This window comes from Phyllostomus hastatus, unplaced genomic scaffold (genome assembly GCF_019186645.2).
Source record: "Phyllostomus hastatus isolate PE091 unplaced genomic scaffold, TTU_PhHast_1.1 phas_contig_58, whole genome shotgun sequence".
Lineage (NCBI taxonomy): Eukaryota > Metazoa > Chordata > Mammalia > Chiroptera > Phyllostomidae > Phyllostomus > Phyllostomus hastatus.
The window spans coordinates 30721689-30739481 of record NW_025333916.1 but is presented as its reverse complement, the minus strand read 5'-3'; the positions used below and the strand labels follow the sequence as shown (position 1 = coordinate 30739481).

The 17793-nt window shown below is 39.8% G+C and overlaps 1 protein-coding gene across 1 annotated transcript in view; it reads right to left on the bottom strand.

Moving 5' to 3' along the window:
• Positions 1-15707, bottom strand: part of DEPDC1B (DEP domain containing 1B) — a 67518-nt gene extending 51811 nt beyond the window's left edge. The window contains exons 1-2 of the mRNA XM_045847947.1: positions 15589-15707; positions 3497-3762 (exon numbers count right to left, since the gene is read on the bottom strand). Coding sequence (XP_045703903.1) covers positions 3497-3762; positions 15589-15636 — 314 coding nt within the window. The 5' untranslated portion in view covers positions 15637-15707. The remainder of the gene's footprint in view (positions 1-3496; positions 3763-15588) is intronic.
• Between the last annotated feature and the right edge of the window lie 2086 nt (positions 15708-17793).

Here is a 17793-nt window from a genome sequence, read left to right as displayed (position 1 = left end):
TTCTCTTTTTCACACATGTGTACTCTACCACAAGAGATTGTAAAGTTAAGGAGGAAAAGAAGCCTGTTACATTTCTTTTTTATCTTCTTCATTGCTTTGGACATGTGGTTATGTTCCTGATATATGGAACCATAAAAGTTTGGAATTTTAGAAAGTCTTTAAAAATCTAGTTCACTCTTCCCATTCTTTTATCTTTTTTTTTCAATCCTAACCTGAGGATATGTTTATTGATTTTACAGAGGGAGGAAGGGAGAAAAAACATCTATCGGTTGTCTCCCTATGCACTCCAACCAGGGATCAAACCTGCGACCTAGGTATGTACCATGACTGGAATCGAACCTGCAACCTTTTGGTATGTGGAACCTCGCTCCAACCAAATGAACCACCAGCCTGGGCAACCCCTGTCATTTTATAGATGAAAAAAGTGATGCCTCAGAAGGCTAAGGAACTTACCCATTATAGGCCAAGAACCTAAGACTTGAAATAAAAACAAAAGAAAAACAAAATCACAGGCACACATGCTCAGCTTGACTATTAAAACAAAGGATGTCCACTAGAGGGAACCAGCAGTACATCAACTTGAAGGTGAGGTTCCTAAAACAGTTCCCTTTGAAAGATCCACAGGGTAGTGATGAAGGACTTTCCACAGGCCACGGAAAATTACTAAAGGGCCACATATCTAAACCAATGTAAATTCAGATTTCTTTCACTAGAGGTACAAATAGAGACTTTCTAAATCTCCAACACTTAAAAAAATGTTATTAGCAGATAGTAAAACTGATTTTCTTTTCTTTTCTTTCTTTCTTTCTTTTCTTTCTTTCTTTCTTTCTCTCTCTCTCTCTTTCTTTCGGTGTATATTTTCTTTTGGTCTATATTTCTATCAATTTTTGCACACAAGTATAACCACCACAATCAGCAAGCAGTACAGTTCCCATATGCCCCAACAAAAACTCCCTCCTGCTCTGACTTTATCACACCCTCCCATTGCAATCTGCACCACCCCCCAACACACACTATGAAGCATTCCATTATATAGATATACGATGTTCACCCACCCACCCACTGAAGAACATTTGGGCTGTTTTTGGCTATTGGCAATTAGTAACACAGCTGCTATAAATATTAACATACAAGTGTTTATGTAAACATTAAGTTTTCATTTTCTTAGGGTAAATGCCCAGGAGCAAAAATGCTTACTCATAGCATACATGTACATTTAACTTTTAAAAAATCCTGCCAAACTGTTTTCAAAAGTAACTACCAATCTAGGCTTCCCATCAGCAATAAATTAGATTTCCAGCTGCTCTGCCTCCTCACCAGCTCTTAATATTGTCAGTGTTTTTATTTTAGCCATTCCAATAGATATGTAGTCGTATCTTGTCATGATTTTAATTTGCATTTCCCTAATGCTAACTATATGAAACATTTTCCCAACAGCTTATTTGCTATCTGGTTATCTTTGGTGAAGTGTCTGTACCAGTGTTCTGCTCAGTTTTTAATTAGGTTCTTTGTTTTCTTACTGTTAGGTTTTGAAAGTTCTTTATATATTCTTGATACCAGCCCACTGCCATTCCTGTGGTTTGCAGACCCCCGTCTGTGGCTTGCCCTCTCATCCCCACATTAGTCCACTCATCCGCTATCTTACAGAGGAAAAGTCTTTAATTTTGATAAAGTCCAGTTTATCATGTCTTTTTTTTTTTATAAATCACATTTTTGGTATCACGTTTAAGAACTCTTTACCTAACCCCAGGGCATAAAGATTCTTCTCCTTTTTAATTAAATTTTTGTAGTTTTACATTTAAATGTATGACTCACTTTGAATTTTTTGTGTCAAGTGTGAGATTTATAAAGGGAAAATACTGTTCCCTTTATGACTCACAAGTATTCTGTAAGAGAAACTGGGGGCTGGGGGGGGTCATTATTTCATGGAAAAATTGAATGTGTACACTCTGTTTTTTTAAAGGGGAAACATGAGGAAGTCTTTATATTGAAGTGAACATGTTCTCAGCCGGTGCTGGGCGGTTGGCTCCTAGAGCATGACCCTATTTTCCAGATCCGATGGCTCTTAAAGCTTCATGGGACTCAAAGACAGGTACCCAATTTGAAGTCACAATAAAACAGATTGAAGCTGCTCAACCAGAGAATCTTTCAGCAGTGTGCTGGCTAAATCTTGATGAGGTACAAGCAATTAGTGTTCGAAGAAATAATCACTGAAGAATCCCCAGTGAAGTATGGCATGTGGAGCCAGGGCTAGAGTTTCTGCTGCCTGATGCTAGTAAGCACTATGGTCTCTGCATAGACTAAAATCACACATGATCCTAATTAAAAGTTGGATCAGCAAGCCAGAAATAACTGCCAAATGGACAAAAACTAATTGATATCTAGAAGCTGAAGATTGCTGATGAAACTCTATGAAGAAATTAGATTCTTAAACACGCAGCAATGTCTGATTTGGGCTTGGCACTCTCTCCTTCTCTGCAACCTTTCTCAGCAGCTAGTCTCAAAGAAGCCAAAGAAATGGTTCAGGTGGGAAAGAGTTAGGTTTTCTCTACTCAAACCCAGGTGTCTCAGTCCCTCCCAAACTGCCCTCATTAAATTACAAGGAAAGAGGCAGTCCACATGTTGTGGTAGCTAGAGGCATCTAGCTGTGTCATAGCTAGAGGCAGACTAGATTTGAATATAGATGAAGAGTCAATTCCTTATTTTTCTGGAGTAAAAGAAAGCAAATACTGAGTCCATATTTTTAAAAATATGGACTCCATTAAAAAAAAAAATCCCTCTCAGTTTCTTAGCACCTTAGCAGGCCTCTCTGTAGATAACACAACAAATCCTCTTTTCTGGACTCACGAGACTTCATTTCTCTTTAGTCCTCTCCCACTCCCTGAATCTTAGGCAGGTCCCTTCCACCTCCAGCAATACCAGCCCAGAAAGCAGTGGGCATGGAAGTACAAGCAGAGAGACATCCATTTCCGCCCAATTATCTGGTGGTGTCCAAACATTAAAAAAGCACTGAAATATGAGCAACAATATTGGAGGAAAAGCATGCATGCATTGCCAGAGTTAATCTGAGACATCAGGGAATTCTAGTACAATTCTTCACACGAGCCCTGAGTTCTGCCTAAAGACCAGACCCCCTCTGCCACTAGTGCCCTTGAACACACACCCTCTCATTGCTCTCAAAGACCAACCCAGACCTATTGTTTAACCCTTTCCAGATTCCCTAGACCAAGTACTAGGCTATGTAGCCATCCTCTCAGGCGTGCAAAAGGCATGAAAAGATTTCCTTACTGAAAAGTGCAACAAGACTGCTATGGGGTGCTCTATGGAGTCGAGAAATATTGCAATTGGTTTCATTATAACAACAGATTCACAGGAGAAGCAACCCTCCAAAGGGCAAGGTAAACTTTTTTTCACATAAGAAGTTTCAACAGACGCAGACCAGATGCACCCTGCCTCTCCATACTCCTCCCCTTCGGAGTTTACAAGTTGGCCTTACCTGTACAGGTGACCATTGTCTTCAAAGTTTTCCTGACCCCATTTTCCCTTGACGTCTTCAATAACATGGTTCTTCAGGAATTTTTTTAGCAGCTGCACCGTTTGTTTACGGGTCACTTCAGGGCCGAAGTTTTGATTGCACCTCAGCAGCTCATGCAGCGAATCCACCGCTTCGGCCGCTGTGAAGCAGTGTTCGTAACTCTTGAACCGACAGCGGTGTTTCCGTAAGGGCATCCTAGCGCGGAAAAGCTCAACTGTCTCATTCCACTGGAAGGAAAAAGAGAAAGGCATTTAGTAATCAACTGATTTTTTTAAAGGTTAGTGAATCCAAAATATTTAAAATAACAAATACAATTTTTCCATTTAGAGGACTGCCTTAGTAACAGAGCTTTGAAAACTATGTACTTACAAGCTTCACACTCTAAAAAAAAAAGTAATTTTTAAAAATGAATTTATTCCTTCAGTAAAAATTTACTGGAGATAATGCCACCAAGTTGTCCTATTATGTGAACTTAATGAATTTTTACACTGAGAAACATGTGATCAAAAATAATAGCAAACTGAGCCCAATATGCTTAATTCACTTCTTGGAGCCCTATGTTTAATATGACTTGGCCTTGCTTGGCAATTATTTACTGTTTATCCCATGAAATGCATTATATGGGGAGAGGAAAAGAGAGATATAATGCCTGATGTCAAAATATGTTTTAAAATTCTGCAGAATATGTTCCTGTTTAAAAAGAAATCTACAAGATGGCAGCGTAGGTAAACAAGCTCCACCTTCTCAGGCAACCACACAAAGAATTACTACGGGACCACAAAATAAAAAACAGCAAAAATCAAGCTGTATGGAGATCCCACAACCAAGGATTTAGAGAAGCCACATTCATCCAGATGTGCAGGACAGGCAGAGACACAAAGATGGGAGGAGAGACCCAGAAGCCACAATGTGATGCAGAAAGGCGCGGTCCCACATTCACTTGTAGTGGATAAAAATCAGCAGGGACACCTTGGGAGTGAGCCATCCTAGTCCCAGGACAGACAACACAGCTCAGGGTCCCAGTGGCAGGAGGAGAAATCCCTGTAACTTCTGGCTGTAAAAACCAGTGGGGGTTGGGGCAGTGAAAGAAACTGTCAGATTTTGGGGATACTCTGCTTAAAGGGCCCACATGGACTTGGAATGGACACAGACCCCTCTGGGATTCAGCACCAGGGCAACAGCTAGAAGGGCACCAGTTGCTACCAGTAAGTGAAGTGACTGGAAAGAGGGCAAGTGCCAGGCACCCTTCAGAAGCCAGGCAGCAGCATTGTTTCCTCTCCCAGCCTTCACCCCACATAGAAACACAAAGCAGTGAAGCGGATTGCCCCACCCTGGCAATTATCTGAGGCTCTGCCCCACACAATTTATAGGTGCCTTTTCTACAACAGGCCATGCTACTAAGATAGGGAGTCAAAGCATCTCTACCTAATACACAGAAACAAACACAGGGAAGTGGCCAAAACAAAGAGACAAAGAAGTATGGCCCAAATGAAAGAACAAAACTCCAGAAAAAGAACTAAATGAAACAGAAATAACCATCCTATCAGATCCAGAGTTCAAAACACCGGTGATCAGGATGTTGAAAGGACTCATTGAGTGTGGCAGCAGCATAAAAAAGACCCAAAGGAAGATCTGAAGTTCACATGAAATAACTTAAAGAAAAATCTACAAGGAGCAAACAGTGGAGGGGTGGAAGCTGGGATTCAAATCAATGATTTGGAACATAAGGAAAACAAAGCATTCAACTAGGACAGCAAGAAGAAAACGCAAATCAAAAAAAATGAGGATAGTATAAGGAGACTCTGGGACATCTCCAAATGTACATTCAAATCATAGGGATGCCAAAAGCAGAAGAGGAAGAGCAAGAAATTGAAAACTTATTTGAAAAAAATAATGAAATAAAACCTCCCCAGTTTGGTGAAGGAAATAGACATTCAAGTCCAGGAAGCACAGAATCCCAAATAAGTTGGACACAAAGAGGACCACATCAAGACATATTGTAATTAAAGTGCCAAAGGTTAAAGATTAGGAGAGAATCTTAAAAGCAGCAAAAGAAAAGCAGAGAATTACCTACAAAGGAGTTCCCATAAGATTGTTAGCTGATTTTTTTCAACAGAAACTTTTTAGTCATGAAGGGACTGGCAGAAAGTATTCAAAGTGATGAAAAGAAAGGTCCTACAACCTAGATCCAGCAAAGCTATCATTTACAATGGAAGGACAGATAAAGTGCTTCTCAGATAAAGTAAAGCTAAAGGAGTTCACCATCACCAAGCCAGTATTACATGACATGTTAAAGGGACTTATTTAAGAAAAAGATCAAAACAATTAACATTAAAAAGGCAACAACAACAAATTCACAACTATCAACAACTGAATCTAAAAAACAAACTAAGCAAGCAACCAGAACAGGAACAGAATCATGGAAATGGAGATCACATGGAGGGTTATCAGCAGGGAGGGGGAAAGGAGAAAGGGAGAAAAAGGTACAGGGAATAAGAAGCATAAATTGGTAGGTACAAAATAGACAGGGGGAGGTTAAAAATAGTATAGGAAATGTGAAGCCAAAGAACTTATATGCAGAACCCATGGGCATGAACTAAGTGAGGGGATTGCTGGAGGGAATGGGGGTACTAGGTGGGACAGGGGGACAAAAGGGGAAAATTGGGACAACTGTAATAGCATAGTCAATAAAATATATTTTTAAAAGATATAGAAAACTAAATAAACAAACAAATAAATCTAGGCATCCATGCCTTCATCAGCCATCCCTACAATAAATGAAATGTTTGCATACGGTGTTCTTCCTACACAGTCACTCCAACATCGTTTAGGTTCCTGGGTTTCCCTTCCACCCTCCTAAAAGTCCTGGAAACTCAGTCTTACTCTCATAGGCATTCCTGCTCCTTGCACTTTTCTCTTTCTAGTACAACACTTCACAAACTGTGAATTTTATGATCTCCCTTCCTACTGAAATCAGATTTTATGATTTTGCTCTTTTCTTTCCACTATAGTTTTGACCTTAGCACATTTTTATTTCTGTATATTCTTTTTATTTTGCTCAACAATGGTTCCTTGTTTTTCCCTTCTGATCAGGCCTTTTCTTCCAGGTTTCTCTTCATACACTCACTCTCTGCTGCCCAGTCACCTCTGCAACTATTGTCCCATTTCTCTTCTATCTTTGATGGCTTTCTAAGCCATGGTACTAATTCTTGAGTAGACACCAGGTGCTTACAGGGCTGAAGTGGGCAGGGTTTGTGCAAACACACTGGGGAAGGTCATCAAGAAGACGTGACCACTACTTGGACCCATGAGCTGGACCTGAGCTATTGGAGACTCCCCCACCTGCCCATGAGCATGGAATGTATGTTCCCACTTGTCATCCCTGCTCCTGGAAGCTGCTCCGAAGACACAGCCTTGAGATAGAAATGTGGTAAAGAGACTACACAGACTGTGTACATGACTAAACCCAGTTAGGGCCTCGATAAATCTTTTATGATTTGGTAGGTGGGTGCAGAAAACTATTTATCTTGCAGCCACCCAAGACAATCCTCATATGTAAGTTTCCTTGCTTATTTAACCTGCCACTGACAAATCTTGAGTGGTCCGCCTTTTTCTTTGGACTCTCCCTGCCCTCCATGTATGGAGGCCAGTTTCAGATCACACCTGGGAGGCTCCCAAAGAAGTGGCAGCTCAACAGCATGCACCCTGGACACACAGCACGGTGCACGACACCCACGAGGTACACAATAAAGCAAATGCATAATTGATCACTGACTTCTTGCTTTTTTAAAAACCACCTTCCAACTTCATGCCATTTAATTCCACTCTGACTCCCAATCATGTCTTCTTCCTGGCAAAATGCATACTCCTTTTGCCCTTATGCATATTAATCTTTTTACTTCATTTGGCATTGTTATAAGCAGTGCTCTAAATTATACTGGTCCAGATTTAAGTTTTTTTTCAATGTCTTAAAAACGCATACAGAAACAAGGCAAGCCATAGAGTAGGATAACATATAACCAGAGTTTCTAAAACAAAACAAAAAAATTCAAATCAAGAAAGAAAAGACAGAAACTCCACCAGAGAAATGGAAAAAGACTTAAACAAGCACTTCACATAAAAGGATCTCCAAATTTACCACAGAATTTACCACAGAATATGCAATGCTGTTCAATCCCATTGATTATCCATGAAATGCAAAAGAAATCCACCATGCAATACCACTACAAACCTACAGAATGGCTAAAATGAAAAAAGCAATACTAAGTGCAGGTAAGAATATGGAGTAACTGGAAATCTCATACATTGCTGGAGGAAACATAAATCGGTACAATCATTTTGGAAAACAGGCTGACAGTATCTATAAAAGTTAAATATATGCACACCTTACGACACAGCAATTGCATTGCTAAGTAGATATGCATTAGAAATGCATATATGGCATAGGCAAAACTAAGTTTATAGTTGTGAGTACACAAGACGTAGGGTTTATTCTTGTATTATTATTGTTTATTAGTTATTGTATTATTTTCCATACAAACAACTGTAAACCTACTTTTGCCCACTACTGAATATAGTCACCAAAAAACACACTGTTCATAGTAGCAATACACTTAACAGGCAAAAACAATGTAAGTGTCCATCAACAAAAGAATAGCTAAATAAACTGTGATTTATTCATGAAATAGAATGCTATACAGCAAAGCAAATGAATAAACTATTGCTACATGCAATAACATAGATGAATAACACAGATAAAATGTAATACTGATATAAGAACAGACATAAAAAGTAAATACTAATGATTCCATTTACATAAAGTTAAAAAGCAGGCAAAATTAATCTATGGTATTAGAAATAATAATAGTGGTTAACTCGTTATGAAGATGGAGAATGGGAAGGAGCAGAGGGACCGACTTCTGGAGTACAATAATGCTGTATTTCTGGGTCTGGGTGTTGGTGCTCACTTTGTGAAAATTCATTAAGTTGTACACTTATGTTTTATGCACTTTTCTGTACATATTATGCTTGATAAAAAGCTAAAACAAAACACACACACACATATGTGCATACAAATACTCATTAAAACCCTCTTTATGAGCAATTCAGAGGGTGGAAATGGGAGGGAGTTGGGGAGGGATGGGTGGGTGAGCTGGGATGGGAGTAAAGGACAGAAAACTGTACTCAAACAACAATTAAAATAAAATTTAAAAAAGAAAAAAAAAGAGCAATCCACAATTTCAGATTACCAACCTGAAAGTTGGTAAATTCGAATTGGGTGGTTGTGGTGGTGGGTTGGATGCAGAAGAGAGAGAGAAGGGAGGTTGCAGAGGAAACCAACTGAGCTGATGAAAAAGGGACTGAATGTAAACAGAGGAAAGCAGGGCAACTGGGCTGAAACTACGTAATAAATAGTAGAAAGAGAGCCCATGAGGAGTCCATGAACATTTTTATAACTCTAGCTGCTAACCTACCACACTGGGTTATTGTGAAGTCAAATGAAATGATCACTCTGAAAGCTCTTTATAAAAAACAAAGCATTCCTCACACATCAGGATAATATATATAATTTCCAGGATAACCTCTTAAAACATATTGCGGGGGAGGGGGTTCAGTCTGTTCTAGAGCTAAAAAGAATCTTTAGGGCAAAATCACAACCCAAGGAAGACTCAGAAATTGGCACATGTCACTCAGGTACTTAGTCCCAGAATAAAACCTAGAACCCTGTTGTATGGTCTCCTCCCCAAGTGATCATTTCATTATACTAAGTACCTATGAGCATTTACATTAAACAATGTCCATGTATTTTTAACAATTTTTTTAGTCCTCTGCTGACACTTTCATTTTAGTCCTGCTGAAGTACATTGGAAGGTGGAGAAAGAAGGAGGTTAACAAAGATTTTCATTTATTTTATGTTAATTGAATTATCATAATCATTATCAACTAAACTTAATGCATAGTACTTTATGTATTACATAAACATATTAAAGACATAGCTATATGGAATGCAGTATTTTGAAATATAAATTTCAATATGTAAAATGTATTAAAGTCTATTAAAATAGACTATAAAATAGACTTAAAAAGTCTATAAAATGGACTAGAATACAATATTAAAATGTATTAAGTCTATTAATATAATCAGACTGGTTAGCAGTTCTATTACTTGTTATTTTAATTACAGAATGATGCATATAGTAACAAATTAAATGCAGAAGTATATGAAGAGTCTGCCTTGTCTCTCTCCAATTCTCTGTACATATCAAACACACATATATAGAACTTTTCCTTTTGTATGTATGTATTATTTATCATTGCTGCTGTTTGCTTCCTTTTTAAAGAAACAAAATCAATCAATTGTACATATTATCCTACAATGTGCTGTTGCATTTAACATACCAAAGATATCTTTCTAAGTCAACACCTGTAGGTCTGGCCCGTTCTTACAAATAAATGAGTTTCATAATTCATTTGATCACTTTCTAACTGATGGACACGCAGCTATTTCCAGTTTGTTGTAAAAGTATGCTCTTGTTTATACAACCTGAAGTACCATGCCCTCATTTATTTACCTTTGGTATAACAGATTTCTATAGTGTTTCACCATATTTAAATCAGTTGCAGCAATTCACACTCCTACCAACAACGGTATGGGCCAACTGCCTTGTCCTCGCCCACACCTAGATGTTCCCATTCTTCTCACTACTGTCAGCGCATGCACAAGAAATGCTATCTCTATGTTTTGGTTGGGTATTCCTACCTTCATCTTTAATCATTTTTATTTCTTCATCTGAGACTTGTCCTTTTTCTATTGTGTTGTTTCTCTAAATTTTAATCAACTTTAAGAACTCTTTAAATCTAGAATTTAAATCTAAGTGCATATAAATCAGGAAAGTTAGTCTATTTTACTTAGTTCAGTATCCCAGCCACCAAGGATAGTATCTGACATGCAGTATGCATGTTCAATAAATATATGTTGAATGAAGAAATATTGACTACTAATCCTTCTTTAAGTATGTTAGAGTGTTTTCTCCTAGCTTATTCATTTGTTTATGTGGTCTCTAGCTTTGGGAAGGTTTTGTTGCTTACGATGTCATTGTTTTAAGGAAAAATATATAAATTTTTTTCTTTATGGTTTCAGGGTTTACTCTCTTAAGAGTTTCCTCATCCTGAGATGTTAAAAATATTTATCAAAATTTTCTTTTAATATTATAGAGGGATTTTATTTTAATATTTGAAACTTCAACTGAAATTTTTATGGTGGGAGGTAGGAGAGCTCTAATTGTCCTCCAGATGGAGATTTTCTTCCAGATGGAGAGCTAGTTCTACCACCCTTTTCTCACTGAACTGAAACATCGTCACCTCAGACATTACCTTTCTTGATATGGAATATGGAACTCTCTTTTTCTATCCCACTGAGATATTTGTCTATTTCAAGGCACCTATGGTCTTTAAAAAATTTTTTGGATTCTTGCATTTTCACTCTTGTGTATGAGCCTTCAATTGAATACAGTCCTCACAGAGAAAAAAAAATATCTATTAGGATGCTGATTGGATTTTTAGCTGTCCTCCTGACAGCTGATTTTCATCTCACACTAAAAGTGTTATAAGATATCCTCTTCAAAGGTTCATATCTCTTCTTAAATAGGAAGTTTACAAAAAGAAATTTGAATTTATTTATTGTGATTTTTCATGGTATTTATCGTTACAGTTTATATTTACTCAATCCAGTGTTTCAACTATAACTTCAAAACCTAGCGAGGACCATGGTCTCTGTACCGACTTATTTCCAAATATAAGTAGTTATTTGGCTATTCTGCCAAGAAAGAAAAAAAATTAAGTTATCTTTAAACTAATTAACCATTCTCACTTGCATTTAGGAAGAAAATATCCTGTGTCAACAAAGAACACGATAGAGCTTGAGAATGTGATATTCTTCCACGGTACATTACATCTAAGGAAATAATCTCTATAGCGAAGGGAACAAACAGATTTATTTTATGCTTAAAAAACTATTTATGTTTCACTTATTTATTTCAAACCCCCAGTATAGGAGATAAAAGAATCATACAGCACAACTGTTTTAGCTTCAATTAACATCATACACCACACTATAAAAATACAACCCTGAATGCTGAAATGCGCTTCCTGTTTCTTCCTCCAGAATATTTACTCCACTCCCTTACTTCTTAGCATCAAAAATATTATGACAGTGGTGCTATAGTATTATAATATAGCACCTGGGCAAGGAAATCAGACAACAAAATTCTAGGTTGGGTTATACTTGCCACATACCAGCAGTATGAACTTGATCAAGTCAGTTCACCCTTAGGCCTCAGTCAAATGAGGGCATTGGACTAGACAATCTTTGGAGTACATTCTAACTCTCTGATTCGATGATCAGTCTGTAAGTCTTTTACAGTTTACCAATTGCATCAGATGATATAGATAACTCAGAACTAAACTCAAAGAAAGGATCAGTAGATTTAAGCAATTTTCAGTAAAAGCAATTTTTTCTCATTTCTTTTAAAATAATTAACCATTTATGTATGTGGGTTACAAAAATGAAAGCTATTTCCCTGATGATGAGTAAGTTGCTAATTAGCTTCCATATTCATCATGAATTGACTTATAAGTCTGTCATCTGACTTTTGGCATAAAAATTTACCTAGTCATAAAAAGTTATTTTTAGATAAGACTTGGGTGCTTTAGAAAATGGAGCTGTATGTGGTCTGAGAAAGCAGAGTGAGCCATAAAAGGATCAAGTAAAGGCCTGCTCTTTGTACGCCAACAGATTTTCCAAAGGTTTTCCTGGAGATTAGGTTGAGGGTAATGTTGGGAGAAAGAGGAAATGGTAAGCTGAAAGTGGGAGGAAAGTAAAGAGATAGCTATCACAAGCTTTATAATTTACCTGGTAAAAGCCTTGAGGGACAACTGAATTTTGCCCAGGGAAACATTTATAGAGTTTACAGCTGGGGGGGAAAGCACCTGTAATGAGAGTGAGGTCACCGACAAAGCAAGAATTCTCACTTTAAAAAATGGCTATTGCCTGGCTGGTGTGGCTCAGTGGATTGAGTGCCAAACTGCAAAGCAAAGGGTCGCTAGTTCAATTCCCAGTCAGGACACATGCCTGAGTTGCAGGCCAGCTCCCTGGTGGGGGACACTCGAGAGGCAACCATACATTGATGTTTCTCTCCCTCTCTTTCTCCTTCCATTCCCTCTTCTTCTAAAAATAAATAAATATTTTTTTTAAAAAGTGGCTATTGTTTCTGTGTTTTCAAAATCTTACTTTAAGATCAAGTTTCTCAAATAGAATAAAGTTTAGAACTGGATTGACTACCTAGGAAATTCAGGTGAAACTGAGGTGTTTTCATTAATTATTCACATAATATAACTTCCCACTTAACTTTATCAGTTTTGGCTAAATTTGGCTTGCAAATCACTTCTTGGGGACCCAAGACTTCTGGAGAGAGTACTTTTTTTTTTAAATCAATTCCTTTGATAATATTGTAGTGTGGCTCAGAATCAAGTGCTAATGCATAGGCACTCTGCATCTATAAAAAAATGTACTTCATACATTTCTGTGAGTGAGATTTAAAAAACAGTTCCAATTATGATGTATTGTTTTTTTTAGTATAAAGCAGAAAGAATGAAAACTAGTTATGCCAATACCGAGAGCCCTCTGTTTCCCTTGCATAAATGATGTGAATAGATTGGGATGAGGGGAGGATGTTATTTTCCTTCCACAAAGGAGAGCAAAGTGTTTGAAGGACCCTGATAAAGCACAATCTCTAGTTCGTCCCTAACATTGGAACTACCTATAGCCCTGAGCCCAGATGGTTTGAAATGGCAGAGACGATGGTAAAGCAGAAGCAGATATGAAAACATTGTTTTTAAAACACCCTATTTGTTCCCTACCACCACCATTCATACCTCTTAGAAGCTAGCCCAACGGAAAACCTACATTTGTATTTGTTAATTTTTTAAATGAATCATTCTGGGGTGTCTGTGGTAGATTTTTGCTAAGACAAATGCAATCAGCCCAGACTGGTGCAGCTCAGTGCATTAGGTGTTGCTGTTCTGCAAACCAAAAAAATGTCACTGATTAGATTCCCAGAACATGATGGGGTTCTGGGCCCGGTCCGCTGCTGGGGGCATGCAAGAGGCATCTGATCTATGGATGCTTCTCTTACACATTGATGTTTTTCTCCCTCTCTTTCTCCCTCCCTTCCCCTCTTTCTAAAAATAAATAAGTATAATTTTTTAAAAAGATAAATGCAATCACTCCTCCCATCCTGTTCACAGGGACCTCTGTGATGTGACCGCAATTCTGTCCATAAAGAAGTGGAGCTGAACAGGGAATATAGTCAGTGACACTGTAATAACTGTATGATGTCAGGTAGGTGCTAGACTTATGGCGGGGGGTGGGGGGGGGGAAGATCACCTCATATGTTACACAAATGTCCAACCACTATGCCGTACACCCAAAACTAATATGATATTGCATGTCAACTATAATTGAAAAGAACTTTTTAATTTAAAAAAAGGAAAAGAAGTGGAGCTGAATTCCTACAATCTGGGATTAGCTGTTTGACTTGCTCTGACCAACGAAGTTACAAGCAGAAATTTTCTTTTAGTTGTGTTGGAGCCACTATACTCTATGTAAACACACTTGGCCCTGCCAACAGCCAGAACCAAGTCAAGCAGCCATCCTAGACCTAGGCCAGTCACCAGATAGATGATTGTGGCACATGAGTGGCACCAACAGAAGAAACACTGACAAAAGCCCAGGCCAGATTGCTGACCCACAAAATTGTGGGGGAGTAAATGGTAAGGCCAAATGAAACAATGCCACAGACTCCCCAAGTCCCCTGAAATCATATATAAAATTTCATGATTATGAGGCATGTGCACTTTTCTGGAAAGAGAAGATAAGATTCTCAAAGTGGATTATGAGCCAAAAAAAAAAAAAAAAAAAGAGCCATTTGCCACAACCCTGATTTCTCCGACAAGCTGGCTTTCTTAGCTCTGGCTTGACCCCACCAACCCTGGTGTGACTGGCTCTAGAAAGAAAAGGAAACCCTAGTGATATTTCCCATTGTCCCACTGTCCTCATCTCTTCCATATATAAGTCTAGTTGAATGAGAGTTTGGAACTTAATTCCCATCTTTTCCTGGATATCCATTAGGGTTTATTGAGGGAGACTAATTCTCAAGTTAAAGCGTGACCAGAAGTGGTTGACAGATCAAGGAGGGAAGTCCCTTCCTCCCAAATTACCCCTATGCACTCACAGAAAGCTGTCTAAATGTCTGCCATGGCCATACCAAATTGCACTAGTTATCCCACTATGCTAATCCTTTGAAACAGACATCACTAAAATTACTTGTTCCAGGTCACAAGGAAATCAAATAAGTACCCTCAGAACTCTGAATACCAAGCTCTTCTCCCAGGAGAAATGGCAGCACCTCGGACCACCAGGGTCTACAAAGGCTCTCAGACCAATCACTCAGGCCAAACCCTCATTTTTGTCGGTGATGACAAAAACAGAAACGCCAGGGACGGGAAATGTGGCCAGAACCACCCACCTCTGTTCTGGGCACCGTTAGAAAGAACCTCAAGGATCACCACAGAGACACTCAGGACCGAGACACACCCTTCCCTGACTGCGGCGAGGGGGCGGGTGGCCTTAAAGTAACGAACAGGGTTTTTCCTCTCCCGGAAGTAGGCGTGGGATTACGTAGACAAAGAGGAGCAGGGGTGGGGAGGGTCACCTGGTCTTACGGGCTCCTCAAATTGGGAGGTGCCCTTGATTGCCAGAAACACGGCCAAGCCCTCGGGAACGAAGGTGTTCCCCCGACTGCCTGGGCTCCGGGCCCTGCCATCCTTTCTTTGAACTCCATCCGAAAACGCCAGCCCCGGCCCAAACACGTCCCGCCTCCAAACCCTGGCCCGCCAGCCCCGGAGAAACGAAGGCTGAGCACTGAGCAGTCGGCAGGACTGCCGGGGAATCCTGGAGCTGGAGGCATTACCCAGGGCCCCTCATGCTCACTTACCAGCTTGGTGGCCCGGTATGGGCCGGGCCCCACGATGCGGTGATCCATGTCCCGCACACCGTGGCTGCCTGCGGCCCCAACACTGCTAAACCCCGCTACCCAACCGAGCTGCAGTTTGAATCCCGAGCCTGCGCACAGCGGGCGCTGATTGGGCGGCGCTGCAGCGCGTGAGGGGAGCCTGCAGGGCGGGGCCGCAGGAACGCACCGGGTAGGGGCGGGGCAGGTGTTTCTTTGAAGCGCTGGTGCTGGAGAAGCTGTGCTCCCACTCGCACCCTAGACTAAGTGGGAGTCGATCCTCGCCCCACCTTAAGCACATTCCAGGGACGGCCGTGGACTGATTGTACGGGGGTGTCTCCGCCACGCCCTGGGGCGAGGGTGGCTGAAGTTCCCTACCCTCGTCGGTCAGCAGACGTAAGCTTTCTCTACAAAAATGTCAATGGAAGTCTCTACCGAGACCCGGCGGGTCTGAATAGGCAAATCCCTATCCGCCCTTCGAAGTGTGCCTTGAACCTGGGGGCGCTGCCAAGACTGGGAGAAGTAGGTAGTGAAATAAAGCGAGCAGACAGCATCTGCAAGTGGAGAGACATTTAAAAACTAGGTAAGAGCACTTAGCCACAGGAGTGTTGATAGCGTTGTAAGAACAATAAAGAGCCGGGAAAGAGCCCCGATTCGGCTTTTCTATTTGTACTTTTGGAAAAGTACTCTCTCCCTTGAATTTGAGTTCTATATTTTGTATCAGACTGAAATTTTCAGTCCTTCACCATAAGTCTGTGAGTTGTTTTTCACTGCTCAGGATTTTCCCCACCTAGGAATCGGTGGTCTGATGCGCAATTTTTCAAAAGGACAAATGAGGTACCAACTCTATACTGAAGTACAAAATTCAAATCCAGTCATCTCAGTGAGTGCTCAGAGTAAGACATAAGAAAGAGTTGAATAAAGAATCAGATACCCACTTCAATCTATCTTCATAACCACCTTCCTCCATTTGCTGGTTTAGGTATGGCTTTATGTGAATTTTAGAAAGCAAAAAAATTTCCTGGAATGATGCATGTATATTTTGTAATCAGAAAAGCAATTAAGGTCATTTTACCTCCAATGAGTGAATCCTTGTCAAAACTTCTTTTGAGGAGGAGGGGAATCTCTAAATTCCAAGGAAGAAGTTTGCTTGTTCTTGGCAGGGAATACCAAGGCAGCACAGGAGAAAGAGAAGAGGAGTTTCAGAGCCTTGTCCACCCAGAATCTGACACAGTGGTGGAGCTGGGACCTGATACAAAACATCGTATGTGCTTCCTGAACATTCTCCCAAGAGTCCATCATAAGTCATGGACAAGATAATTCCTTTTACTGGAAACACACCCCTTCAAAATGATCAGGGACCACACAGTCTTTGTAAATGTAGTTTATGTTGGACTATTAGTATCAGTCTTTCTACACCTCATAAAAATAATTAGGAAATTTCTCCTCCTCTCTGTGCCCTAAAAGTTCAATGCTTTCCACCTTTGTGACCTAGCTCCAACCACAAAGTTCTTCTTACTGTTCCTTAAACATCCTAAGTATTGTCCCACCTAGCCGGCCGCCTTTGGAGTTTCCCCTTGCCTAGAACGTCCTTGCCCCAGCACTTTGCAAGGCTGCAAATAAAGGAATTCCATCTTCTGCGAGTATTTTGAGTGAGCATTTGTGGGATAGTTTTCTGGTTTTTAAAGAGATAGCAGGGCCAGTATTTTGGAGGCAAGAGCCAGGGATATCCAGTGAGGCTGAAGTGAGACTGCACAGCCAACAGCTGCCCGGTGCTCTGCATGACTTTTCCGTGTCCCACTGGTCTTTGAGGTCAGAGAAAACCCTGTTTGTGATGATCTCAGCTGAGCACCTACTCTATTTCACATAAATAAAAAATATTTTCAGCCAGCTTTAATATACACTGAAGTTTCCAGGAATATTATGGTCTGTTTTGTTTAGGAAAAGTTACTTGCCATGTCAGAAAATCATGTCAGTGATGACAATGCAGTTTGTGGTGTTTGAGACACATATCTGTGACAAATTCTGTATCTGTAATGGTTGAACTCATGGGTATGGTACTATCGATGTCCATATACACTTATTTAGTCCTTATTTCAAAATATCAAGTATAAAAAGTGATAACATTAAGTTAATTATTGTCTTTACTTCTCTTTAATCCAAATTTATTTTTCTAAGAAGATGCAAGTA